General features: G+C 37.2%; 1 protein-coding gene across 2 annotated transcripts in view; it reads right to left on the minus strand.

Moving 5' to 3' along the window:
• Positions 1-1,201: 1,201 nt before the first annotated feature.
• The window catches only part of Epsti1 (epithelial stromal interaction 1), a 111,148-nt gene continuing 99,573 nt past the window's right edge, over positions 1,202-12,776 (minus strand). For both annotated transcript variants that reach the window (XM_004844244.3, XM_013071998.3), the window contains exon 10: positions 1,202-8,580. In XM_004844244.3, coding sequence (XP_004844301.2) covers positions 8,572-8,580 — 9 coding nt within the window. In that variant the 3' untranslated portion in view covers positions 1,202-8,571. The remainder of the gene's footprint in view (positions 8,581-12,776) is intronic.

Consider the following 12,776-nt stretch of genomic DNA (forward strand, 5'->3'; position numbering starts at 1 on the left):
CTCTTATAAATTTATATTTGCCTTTTCTGCACTCAACCAATATTTGTTGAATAAACAAATAACTGAATTCAGATAGCTTCCCTGTAATTGACTATAAGCACCTAAGGTCATATTTATTTTCCTATAAAGTACCAAGTGTATATTCAACAAACATTTTTGGAAAGAAGACAAAAAGGAAGAAAGGAATGAATAACATCAACAACTACAAAACAATCTCTACATTAGGGATTTATTAAAGCATTAAGATGAAATACTAGACAGATAAACTGGGCTTGTCATAAGAGTTCTTGAATATCCCTAAAATACCTCTACATGTACATTTAATTATGTATAAGGTAAGGGTTGAACTAGACACCTAGGGTACTTTCCCAATCTGAATTTTACAATTCCTAGGTTGTGGCATTTTCTCCTTCTGGTCAGCCTGCCTTTCTCCTCTCCACCATCAAACTCTCCTCGCTGAGGTAAGTAAACTTGTTTGCAGTTTTCCCAGAGCCTTGTTCTGTAATTCATTCAGAGACAGAAACTTAGGCTCATTTACAGGGGACTCATGCTCTCACATAATCTCTTCACCTATCTTGGGCTTCAATTTTCTCTTAACAATGTTCACTCTAGCCTGTTCAGACCAAAGATCACTCTCCTTGACAGAGAAGACAGGAGCAATTGGGAGGAAAGGAGTTCTGCTTCCTTCATGTCATCCATCAACATCACACCATTAGCCTCAAGCAGCAGGCCCCTTCCTTATTCCTGCTCTAAACTTAAAAGCCCTCCATCATCCTTAGCTTTTCCCCTCATAAGCCTCAGTTCACTGCCCCATGGTCTTAATATGTTATGAGACCCTACCTCTCTTTCATGTAATCTTTGGCAATGGCTCTCTCTGCTTTTTGGCCCTGCCCTTTTACAATCTGAGTTTCTCAGTAGTGAAGGAGGCTGGGGCATGGCTTCATGGCTGGAGCAATTGGGCAGGACCTGCCAGTTGAGGAGATTTGTTAACCACAGGTGCAGAGCAACAGCTCCTGAGCCTGACAAGAGATCAAACCAAAACCCGCACCTGGTACCAATCTTTTGACATGAGAACACACTGAACTTGGCACTTGACATCAATCTTCTGACACTGGAACAAGCCAAGCCAAGATGCAGCAATTGACTTTGCTATCACTGCCCTCTTGTTCTTGCAGTGGTCCTGCTCTGTTTGCAGGACATATCTTCTCTTTTTCCTTCAAAGCACCCATTTCTCCTTGAGAACTTCTTTTGTGCTTTTTTTCCTTTTTCTTTTCTTCCTCTTATTTTTCCCCTAAGTAAATGTTAACCTTTGACATTCACCAGTTGTTCCCTCCAATTCACTGACTAGGACATTAAGAACCTGGAAAGGACTGCTGGTCCCTACACTACCTGGTAACAATATGAGTCTACAGCCACATTGGCTCTAGATGTTGTCCTCCCATCTTCACCATGAACGACATACATAATGGTCAAGACAGAGCTATTAACTTTGAAAGCTCACCAGTTCCTTTGAGTCACCTCTTCAGGAATAGAATTGTAATTATTTTCTCTCAAATTCCTTAAAATCTGCCTTCTCCCAGTGTTGAGGCATCACCAGGCTTCTCTTCTCACCTGGCACAGATCCTAAAGTGATGCAGACAGTTCCTCACAAGCTTCTCATCTCTTCCAATATATTATAGATGTGAGGTGGAAGAAGCAGGAGGACCAGGTAGTTCTTCCTGACAATGTTCTCTTTGAAACATTCCAAGGGACTAAGTCAGGTGGGTGCGTGTGAGCTTGAAATAAACAGTGTACAGCTGCTGGAGATGTCATGGGAGGAGAAGAATCCCTGCTACCCAAGTATGCAAGAATGAAAGAGAAGGAAGATTGTTGAAGCCTGCAAATGTGTATGGCCAGGTGATATCTAAAATGATGACAGGAAAGGGAGAAAAAAAGAGCAAATATTTAAATTTTTTATTTCATAAAACAAAATAATTTCATAATCAAATAATAAGAGAATAGCAACTTATTACACTGTGTACCATTAACTTCAAAGTAGAGTACAAAACAAGCCAAAAAGATTCTTACAAAAAAAGAAACAGATAATAACACAAATTTTTCTTTTCAACAAACCAAGAAAAGCAAATATTTTTAATAATGAAGAGCAGAGGTTGAGAAAGCATCATTTCATTTAATGCAAATTTAGTACTTCCCTTGCCATTCTTCTGCCTTGCACTCCTGTTTACTTTTTCAAAGCTTTTACCCACTAGTTAGTCCAAAAGCTTCCCTGTGAGGTACACATGGAGAACTTTGTCCAAGGTTCCAACATAGTGAATGGCAAGGCAAGACTCATATCTCCCACCATCACAGTGGTTTTCCTTTTCCCTTCAAGATGTTACTGCTCAGGGCACTGCTAACCATCTGTAGAAATCTTAGGACAGGTATTTCCAACACCAGCTTTGTACCACAAATGGGCAAAGACAGCCCTTTGGTTTGCACTAACAGCGGCCATTGGCATAATCTGCAGTTATTTATAACTGATAGGCCTGGTCTGATATCCTTAGTCTGAGAGTCTCTCCATCCTTAACTATCACATCTGGGGTTGGCCAATTAGCCGTGAGAAATCTCAAGTATCAAAAGAAAATAAAAGCTTTCTCCAGGGTTCTGCATCTTATCTTCCATTTCCTTTCACACTGAGCAACAACCACATTGGTTCCCCAGCTTCCGTCAAACCACCACTCCCCCTCATTCACCATCACTACGGTTTGCTTGCCTTAAATGTCCTTGCACCCAACGGTTACCAACCATCACCATACACATTTCTCTCCACCTATGAAAAGTTTACTTCTCCAGCAAATCTATACATTTACCAAATATTCATTGAATCATTATTATGTGCTAGACACCATTCAAGGGTTCGAGGGACTGGGATTACATACAGTATTAAATAAGACATAGTCCCTGAGTTTGTGGAGTTTAGGTTTACAGCCTTTGAAACTCTTTATTGACCACACCAAGGCTCCCTTTCTTTGAAATACCACACATTTTATCTTTATGGTCACGTCACCATCAATGAATTCACCCAGGGTAGAAATACGAAAATCATCTCTGACTTGCCACTGTCTATAGTCATTTACAAAGTCCTGCTGTTTGTTATCCTAACAATTCCACTCGTAACTTCCCTTCTCTCAGCTGCCCTCTCATTATTCTGTCTTAGGACTCTTATCTTGGTTTACTTGGTTTCTCTGCCTCCAGGCTTGTCTCCCTTAAGCTTATCTTTTCTTCTATGAACCACTCATGATTTATTTAAAACAAGAATCTAGTCAAGCCCATTTCCTCCTCATAATCATTTTAAGAGCCCAACCTACTTGATAAGGCACACAAAACTTATGGTCTATCTTTGGCCATCTCTCTTGCTTTATTATTCTGCATAGTTTCTACCTTGTATTTTTGCCTAGTTTGTGTGTGTGTCTGTGTGTGTGTTTATAACTAATAAATCAATTTTTTTCCCCAGTAATAGGGATTTAACCCTCGGCCTTCATACTGAGCTACATCTCCAGCCTTTTTATTTTTTACTTTTGAGATGGGGTCTTGCTAAGTTGCTAAGTTACTCATGCTGGGCTCAAACTTGGGATCCTCTTGCCTGAGACTCTCGGAGTGCAGAGATTACAGGCTTGAGTCACCCTACAAATCAGTTTTCTGATGGCTGGTTTGCGCATACAATATCTGTAGTTTCCAGGCCAGGCACAGTGCCTGGTATATATTGGTCCCTTACTAGATTTTGAATTGAACTAAATCTTCCTTATTGTTTCTTCTTTATATGTACCTGTAAACTTTCATGTATCTGGCATCTACAACTGTACCATGCATTTCTTGGGGCAGTCATTAGTGCTATTTACACATATCCTATATCTCTTCCTCTGAGAGTGTAGGTTTTATTTCCAACTCCCTCTAATGTTAGGGACAGCCATGTGACTTCCTCTTATGGCCAATGAAATGTGAACAGAAATAGCATGTGTCATTTCCTGAAGAAAGCATTTAATTGCCCAGTGTGAGGTGCTGCTACTGTTTCCTCTTGCTATAAGAGAAGTGCCTAGGTCCTTGGAAGACTAAGGCAAGCAGAGACTTCTGCTATGCTCTAAGTAAAATAAATTATTTGTAATCCAGGGAGATGAGGGGATTGTCTATTGTGGTCACATAATGTAGCCTATTTCAAGTACTCTATTTCATAAGGACAGGACCCACACCACTTATCTTTGTGTCTCCATACTGCCATATTCAAAACAGAGTAGAATATAAATATCTTATTTAAATGTTCATTTCTGATTTTTCTTAATTTGTAATGTTCAATTTCAAATATCCCGCTCCTGTCTGCTACTGCTCTCTATACTAAAGCACAATTTCTGCTAGTTTTAACACAACATGGTTTCTAAAATATAAAACACAAAATTTCTAATCAGCTCAAAATCTGGTGTTGATCACTTGCAGAATGTGTTGTAAGGAATGAAATGTCACCTTCTGACGACTGATTGAAAAACCCCTGCAGCTCAGCTGTCTGCAGGGTTCTTTGGGGACACAGAAGAATGGGAACTCCCAACACATGCCCTGCAGCTGAGCCACAAAGCCAAGGGGCCATAATAAATTAGCTGGCTAGGGGAAGTGCCTGCCACAGTATGGGTCTCTCTGAATGCTCTGTTCCAGCAGATGGCACAATAACACGGCAATAAATGTAATCAAAGTGTCTCGCCACTTGCCTTTATATGCCTTTTTAAAAAATCCCTTACTTTTGAGCACATAATTTTGTGAGCAGGAAAATAAAAAAATCTCTCTTTGATCCTAAGTTGCACTGTAAAACAATGGAATATTTGAAAAAAAGGTTTCAAAGCAGAGTCTGTTTCTTAAAGAAATGCTTATGTTTATTCTCTGCAACCCTTATGGTTACTTGAAAGGCATACTTTTTAATCCTCATATAAATTTATTATATATCACTCCAGTCTTCATGCACATGAGCACACAGCTAGTTACTATATGCACTAGTTCATCCAATTAAAAAACAAAGAATCCATAGTATTGTATTTTCTTCCCCCATTAATAGTTCTAACATAATTCCTGTTACCTCCTCCAGCAGCACACTTCCAAACATGCCCTTTCCTAGGAGTAAATAGGTTCAGCTAATCAAAAACCATCTGTTTAATACCCTGAAATTGAAAATTAAACATATATGTACTGTTTCTATGGTTATGTTTTCTAAAGGGCAATTACAAATTATTAGTCAAAGTTTTTACAAAATTTAACTTAAAGTTTTCTTATTTATAAAAGCCAAGTCTTTTATTTTGGAGGAAAATATGTCTACATTTATTGTAACTACAATGAAATTGCCTAAAAATACTTTCTGAATGACAACCTAATTTCCAAAGTAAAAATAAACCTGTAGGGGCTTCTTATAATGTTTAACAAAAGCTATCTAAAGAATCCAGAGAGACAATACAGTATTTACATGTGTGTCCTATTTATTTCACTGAAGAGGATGGCCTCAATGTGCATCCATTTAGCTATAAATGTCTCTAGTTTATCATTCTTTATGGCTGAGTAGTACTCCATTTTAGAAAAAAAAACCTGTTCTTTTTTAAACATCTTCTTTGTCCTCACCAGTTGATGGACATTTGGGTTGTTTCCAAGATTTAGCTATTACAAATTGTGCCACTATAAACATGGATGCACATATATCACTGTGGTATGATGCTTTTAATTATTTTGGGAAGATACCCAGCAGGGTCAAATGGGACCTCTAATCCTAGTTTTTTGAGGAATCGCCACACTGATTTCCACAGTGGTTGCACCAGAAACTGAAAGTGAAATGAGAACCAAAATGTATAATATATAATGTGAAATAGAAAGAAAAGGTTCAAATGGGAGGTGGGGAGGGATATGAGAAAAGAAGGAAAAAATGGAAACAAAGCTTTTGTACATGGGGAGCGTTGGAGGGAAGAGAGGGAAGGGGAATGGGGAAAAAACAAGAACCAAGATATATCATGTACAGGTACAAATTCCCAATGATGAATGTGATCATAAGGTATACCTAAAATATACCAATAAAGTTAATTAAAAGAAAGAATCCAATGTTTTCTCTTAACCTAAGTAGAATTTTTAGGGACTCCAGGAAATATTTCTCTTGGGTAAACACACACACATACACACACACACAGTGATTGCTCAGGCCTGTGCTATAAAAGAAAGTAGAACTCTTTTTCTGTGTATTGTATAAGTAGGCCCATCAGTAGGGGACATCTTTTGGTTTTGTCAGGATAAGGCACTAGGCATTTAAAAAATCTATCACCATAATACCAAGAAGAAACCACAAAGGAAAAAAACACGATGAATCCAAATGCACAGATATTTCAAACTTCATTATCAAATCAAAGAAAACTAGGTTAAAAGATACATAAAATTAGAATATTGGCAACATAAAACCTTAACACAGGTCTTTTACATGTCTGCTACACACACTTCTCACCTCCCGACTCTCCCTAAAAGATAAACAATGGCTTGTAAACATAATGAAAAAGGGTTAACTTCTCCAATAACATTTTTAACCCAGCATACTAATAACATTTTTAAAATCACCACTACTACGCTGTAGGGTAAAGGAACTAACGTACTGTTGTATCTGGTGGTAATAAATACTGGTGCTACCTTTTGAGAATGTAATTTGACTACATTTACCAAAACCCCTATGCCATTATGCTCTCCAAAATTCATACACTGAAATCCATACCCCAAGGTGACAGCATTATGAGGCCACTGGAAGGTGATTAGGTCACAGGGGTAGAAGCCTCAAGGATAGAATTAGTGTCCTTGTACAAGAGTCCCCACAAATACCCTTTGCTCCTTCTACCATGTGAGGACACAGCAGGAAAACATTACCGGCCTGAACGTGGCCTCTCACCAGATAGCAAATCTTGCAGACACCTTGATTTTGGACTTCCAGCCTCTAAAAGTGTGAGAAATAAAAACTTCTGAGTGCCTTCAGAGAAAGAAAGCACCCCTTTCTCCTACTCTCGGCTACACACTGGAAGGTGCAGCAAGTGAAGAACAGAAAGCCTAGAGAGAAAGACTGAAACATCAGTGTGAGGTAGCCAGGCTGGCAGGTGTAGGGCTGCAATGGCTGCTTTCCACAGAAGTAAAATGCCTGCCACTGCCACACTTTTACAATCAGATTGGCCGTGTTTCCAACACAGGCTGAGGGATTTAGTTTTCCCCATATAAGGCAACAACAAAGATTTCAAATGGACCAAACATTTTATATTAGTGTCAACAGCACTAACACAGCTTCAGCTGGCAGAGTACAGGGAACCGAGGAATATGTGCATTTATAATTCCAGAGAAAATGCCTAAACACCATCTGTTCTCAGCCACCCTCTCACCCCAGCCAACATGGCCCTTCCTGCAGGGCACACTTGCCCCAGTCATGAGTCCTGGCCCAAGAATTTCAAATCCCAATTTCCCTTGAATAAAGAGATTTGGAAAGTTAATTTCAACAGGGCAATTAGTAACACAGAAGATCTCTTAATGCTGAAAATTGTTGGCTGCCCAGCTGTAAAATAAATGATTTGTTCTTCAATTTTATGCTAAAATTAAATGTACAGTGACCCTTTCCCTATACAACAGGGAAGGAGGGGGCCCAGGAACTGAATTGTGATTCCTGGTTCAAGCTCGCAGAAGTTGAACAGGAAAGCCTATTGAATTGGCAATGGGAAATAAGTTGCATCAAACAAAGAAAAGTTTTCAATACACCTACAAACCACATATAATGTCTACATTTGTGTCTGGTTGATTTTTATAAATAATTTGTCCCACTCTGAAAAGCAAGGGGACCATATCAATAAATACAAAGACCAACGATCCAAGATTCACCAGTGATTATTTTACTATATTTGATCTATATAGAATGTAAAAAGAAATATTAAAATAAGACTCCTGAAGAGAAAAAAACCTAAGAGCTTTTCACCAAAAATAAAAACAGCCCATTTATATAGCAGTTCAAAATTTATTTATAATTTTAATAGAGTATACAATACTTTTCTTGTGCTCGCTTTGGCAGCACATATAATAGAGTATACAATACTTTTCTTTTGGTTATATTTGTTGCCTAGATTAAGAAAGTAGGGATAAAAACCTAAAAGACCCCAAAGCTTCCCCAAATCTGATCTGAGAATTAGCTTAGAAATAGTTGCTTATATAAAGAAGCCTGTAGCGCCCAGCATTCTCGCTAACCTGAAACTATCAAGTGATTCCATCTTTTTCTATCTTATTAACATTGTTCTAATGATTCTAATAAGAGGCAAAACCAATTATAAAAATAATGTAACATTTTTCAGGCAGTAGAGATTAAATGAGTTTAGTAATCAGAGCCTGCAAACATGCATAACTAATGACAGAGAAATTGACCATCCCTAACTGCTCAGTTGAGTGGGTAGGCAGTTGAAGCTAAGGTAAAAAACAGTGAGGCTGAACAAAATTACATTAAGGAAAAGCATCTCAGGAGGTTTTTTCCAGGTCAGTTGATGAAGACCAGGTAGAAATTAATATTTCTCATATACCCTGAAAGAGAAAGAAAACAAAAATTACCACAAGGAGCAAAATAAAATTCAAAGCCTTTGTAGTCCCAAATGAAGTTCCTTCAAAGAATAGTCAGACTGCATCAGGCTAAAATGAGCACTTTTTAATGATTTAAAGTACTACTGGAATGGTTTAATTTTCAAGTCACATTGCATTTGATTTACAACACAGTCCCTGTCAAGAATGTAATGGCTGTCCAATAACAGCTTATTGGCTGTGTTTGTAGGACAGGCTAACATGGGTAACAAATAGAGTTCACCAATGTTGTTACCACTTCCACAGTTGCAGCAAGGACAGGATGGACACAATGTGGAGCAGAGCAATTTAAATGGAAATGTATTGAGTTCAAGTGGAGTTGTATGGTATGATGAGGCAGCAAGGTGATTTTTAAGAGGATCTTAAGGCAGAGAGACAGACTAATGAGTCCTCACCTTCAGTGTGAGCAAAGGATCAAGAATTTATCAAGTCCTCTGCAATGCTGGGCGCCACACTCCCCTTGGAATACATACAACTGCTGTTTTTTTCTAACACTCTGGAAAACTAAACTCAGGCTGCCTCAGCAGTCACAGGAAATGCTTAACTGCCCTTGAAGACAAATGATTTAGGGTTTCCATAGCATCCCCAAAGGCCTTGCCCACTCTTATCAAAGAAAATATCATTTAAAGAGATTTTAAGTGTTCCATTCTCGGAGGGCCTCATGAAGCCTAAAAGAGAACTCTAGAAAATCAAAATACATTTCTAAAATATAAAAGCAATTTAAATTACTGAAAAATAGATGTATATACTGACAGGAGATGGCTGCAATTTAAAATGATTTGGAGGATGAAGATCAGTCCCATTTGTTTACCCAACATCCACTTAGCGGAGGCCTGCTGCTCAAGTGTGTGTATGACATTTCAAGACACAATTGTCTCTTTCCATGCGTTTCTCATGGTTTTATATTTTTCTGCTTTCCTCCTTTTCTTTTCTGTCTTTTGCTTTGTACTAGTTCCAAAATTTCTTCCAAACTCCATCTGTGACTTGGGGCATAGCTCTATTCTCACATTTCTCAGGGACACTCCACCCTCATCTATTAATGTCTAAATAAATGATGTACTCATTTACACCCTTTATACCAACTTTTGTCCCTGTGTTATTTATAAAATACTGCATATCAAGAATGAAGGTTTAACTCATGACTTCTCTTCTGACTTTTGTATGTTTTCCTTTGATAAATAGACGTTCTAAATTTTAATGTAGCTATATTTCTTTTCGGTTGATACTTTCGGTATTATAAAATCTATCCTTTGCTCAATTTTATAAATAGCCTCTTTTTCTTCCAAACTTTAAAGTCTTCCTTCTCTAAGTTTTAATCTTACTGAAGTTGATTTTTACGAATGGTATCAGGAAAGGACAGAATTTCAGGTGGGTGTCTGACAGCACCACAGCATTTGTTACAGAATCCATTTTCCCCAAGGATGTGCTCTGCCTCTCTGGGAAAGATCAAAATTCCAGAAATGGTTGAGGCTGCTGATGCCACCTGCATGTATATTAAATACTTAATTAAGATTCTTTATAGGCCTCTTTATATTTAGAAGTTAGCTATTTTTGGTTCTTTGCTTTCATTATAATTTAAATCTATAGATTACTTAAGAGTTCACCCTTATCCATTAATAAGGGATAACCATCCACTTATTTATTCCCTAATGTCTTTCTACCACACTTTTATATATAGTTCTGGCATCTTTGGTTGGCTCTTTTTATTATGCTTCTTGTTTACTATTCCAAAGGTGTAGAAATGAAGTTACATTTTATATATTGATCCCACATCCACCAACATAGCAGAGCCCTTATTCACAATAATAATTTGATTATAAATTCTCTTTGATGGTCTATGCAGATAATTGTATCATCTTTGATACAATTTATAATTATTTCCTTTTCAATTCAATGTTGGATTTAAAGGAAATATTTTGATGCATTTTTATCATGGAATTTTGATGCTGTAGTTGAAATTTCCTTGCTGTTCCTAGTTTGCTAGAAGTTTTTAAAGATTATTAAAATTTAACAAATGATTTCTTTATATCTGTTGAGATGCTCATAGGGAAGTTCTATAATTCATGAGGTAAATTATCACAGTAGTTTTAAATTTTGTTTTGTGATAAGCCAAGTTTGGATTACTAGAATAATTTTTTTTAAATGCTATTGAACCTCCAAATTTTGTGATTTTTTTTTTTTTTAGGTGGATCTGGTGGCACACACCTATAATTCTAATACTCTGGAAGGCTGAGATAGGAGGATTGTGAGGTCAAGCCCAGTGTGCAAAACTTAGCAAGATCCTGTCTCAAAAAACAAAAAAAAGAGCTGGAGATGTAGTTCACTGTGAAGCCCCTGGATTCCATCTCCAATACTACAAAAAATTATGTCTATGAGTGAAAAAAGTATTTTCCAGTCTTTCTCTTAATTCAGAAATACATTTACTTGCTTAATCATTTTAGAGAACACTCTTATTTTTTTTCACTTTCAAATGTTAAAGATATTTGATATTTTTTTCTTTGAAAGTGTATTAAACTTTTCCTAAAAATCCGTCTAGGCCTGGCTTTTATTTTATCAGAAGACTAAAACTCGATGTGGAGAGGTGGGTGTGGTGGTGCATACTTGTAATCCTAGCCCTGTGGGAAGCTGAGGCAGGAAGATTGCAAGTTTGAGCCAAGCATAGAAATTTAGTGACTTATAATATATGTATCATTTTGCATTTCTACCAATAATATGTAAGGAGCCTATTTACCCAGAGTTTTGTAAACAGAGTATATTGTTAATATTTGGTGGTTTTTTTTCACTAAAAAATAGATTAAAAATGGTATTTTGGTTTAGTTCTTTTGGATCTCTTATTACAATAAATTCAACGAGTTTAATTTCAAAGATTTTATTTTTCTTTTTTTTTTTGGTACTAGGGATTGAACTTGGGCCCTTGTGCCTGGAAAGCAGACAGCAGAACAACTGAGCCAAATCCCTGGACCAAAGATTATATTGTCTATATCTAGATATTCTATTTCATTTTTTTTAACTTTTTTTTTCAATTTAATTTTATTGATATATTTTAGGTATACAATGTAATGACATTTACCATTGGAAATTTGCACCTTTACATAATCTCTCTTGGTTCTTATTTTTCCCCCTTCCCCTGCCCTCCCTTCAACTCCCCCATCCCTCCCTATTTACAAAGACTCTGTTTCCATTTTTTCATTTTCTCATATTAATTCCATTCCCTTCTCTCCTTTCCCCTTCCACTCCTCCTTCCCCTTCCTCTTTGCCCCTTTTCTTCCTATTTCACATTATCTATTATACCTTTTAGTCCTTATTTACACTTTCAGTTTCTCATACCAGAGACACTATTCGGTATTTATACATGTGTGTCCTATTTATTTCACTTAAGAGTATCCCCTCAATGTGCATCCATTTAGCTATAAATGTCTCTAATTTCTCATTTTTGATGGTTGAGTAGTACTCCATTTTATCTTTTTAAAAACCAAATTTTCCTTATCCATTCTCCAGTTGATGGGCATTTTGGCTGCTTCCAAGTTTTAGCTATTACAAACTGTGCTGCTATGAACATGGGTGCACATATATCACTGTGGTATGATTCTTTTAATTCTTTGGGAAAGATACTCAGCAGGGGAATGGCTAGGTCAAATAGGAACTCTAGTCCTAGTTCTTTGAGGTATCTCCATATGGATTTCCACAGTGGTTGCACCAGTCGACACTCCCACCAGCAGTGGAGCAGGGTTCCTTTTTCCCCACAGTCCCACCAGCATTTGTTATTGGTTGATGTTATGAGAGCAGCCATTATTTCTGGGGTGAGGTGGAATCTCAGCATTGTTTTCATTTACATCTCTCGAATGACCAGTGATGTTGAACATTTTTTCATATGTTTATTTGCTATTTCCACTTCTTCTGAGAAATGTCTGTTAATTTCAGATGCCCATTTTTTGGACTGGGTCTTTAAATTTGGGAGGTCTGATTTTTTTTTTTTTTTTTAAGTTCTTTACAGATTCTAGATAGTAAACCTTTGTCTGAGGAATAGCAGGTGAAAATTGTTTCCCACATTGTGGGTTGTCTCTTCACACTGTGGGTGGTTTCTCTTGCATTGCAGAAGCTTTTTAATAAGAAGAGATCCCATCTGTTGATTGTTTGTGCTA

Source organism: Heterocephalus glaber, unplaced genomic scaffold (genome assembly GCF_053883595.1).
Source record: "Heterocephalus glaber isolate CG9 unplaced genomic scaffold, H.glaber_assembly_v1.0 deba00001666, whole genome shotgun sequence".
Taxonomy (NCBI): Eukaryota; Metazoa; Chordata; class Mammalia; order Rodentia; family Bathyergidae; genus Heterocephalus; species Heterocephalus glaber.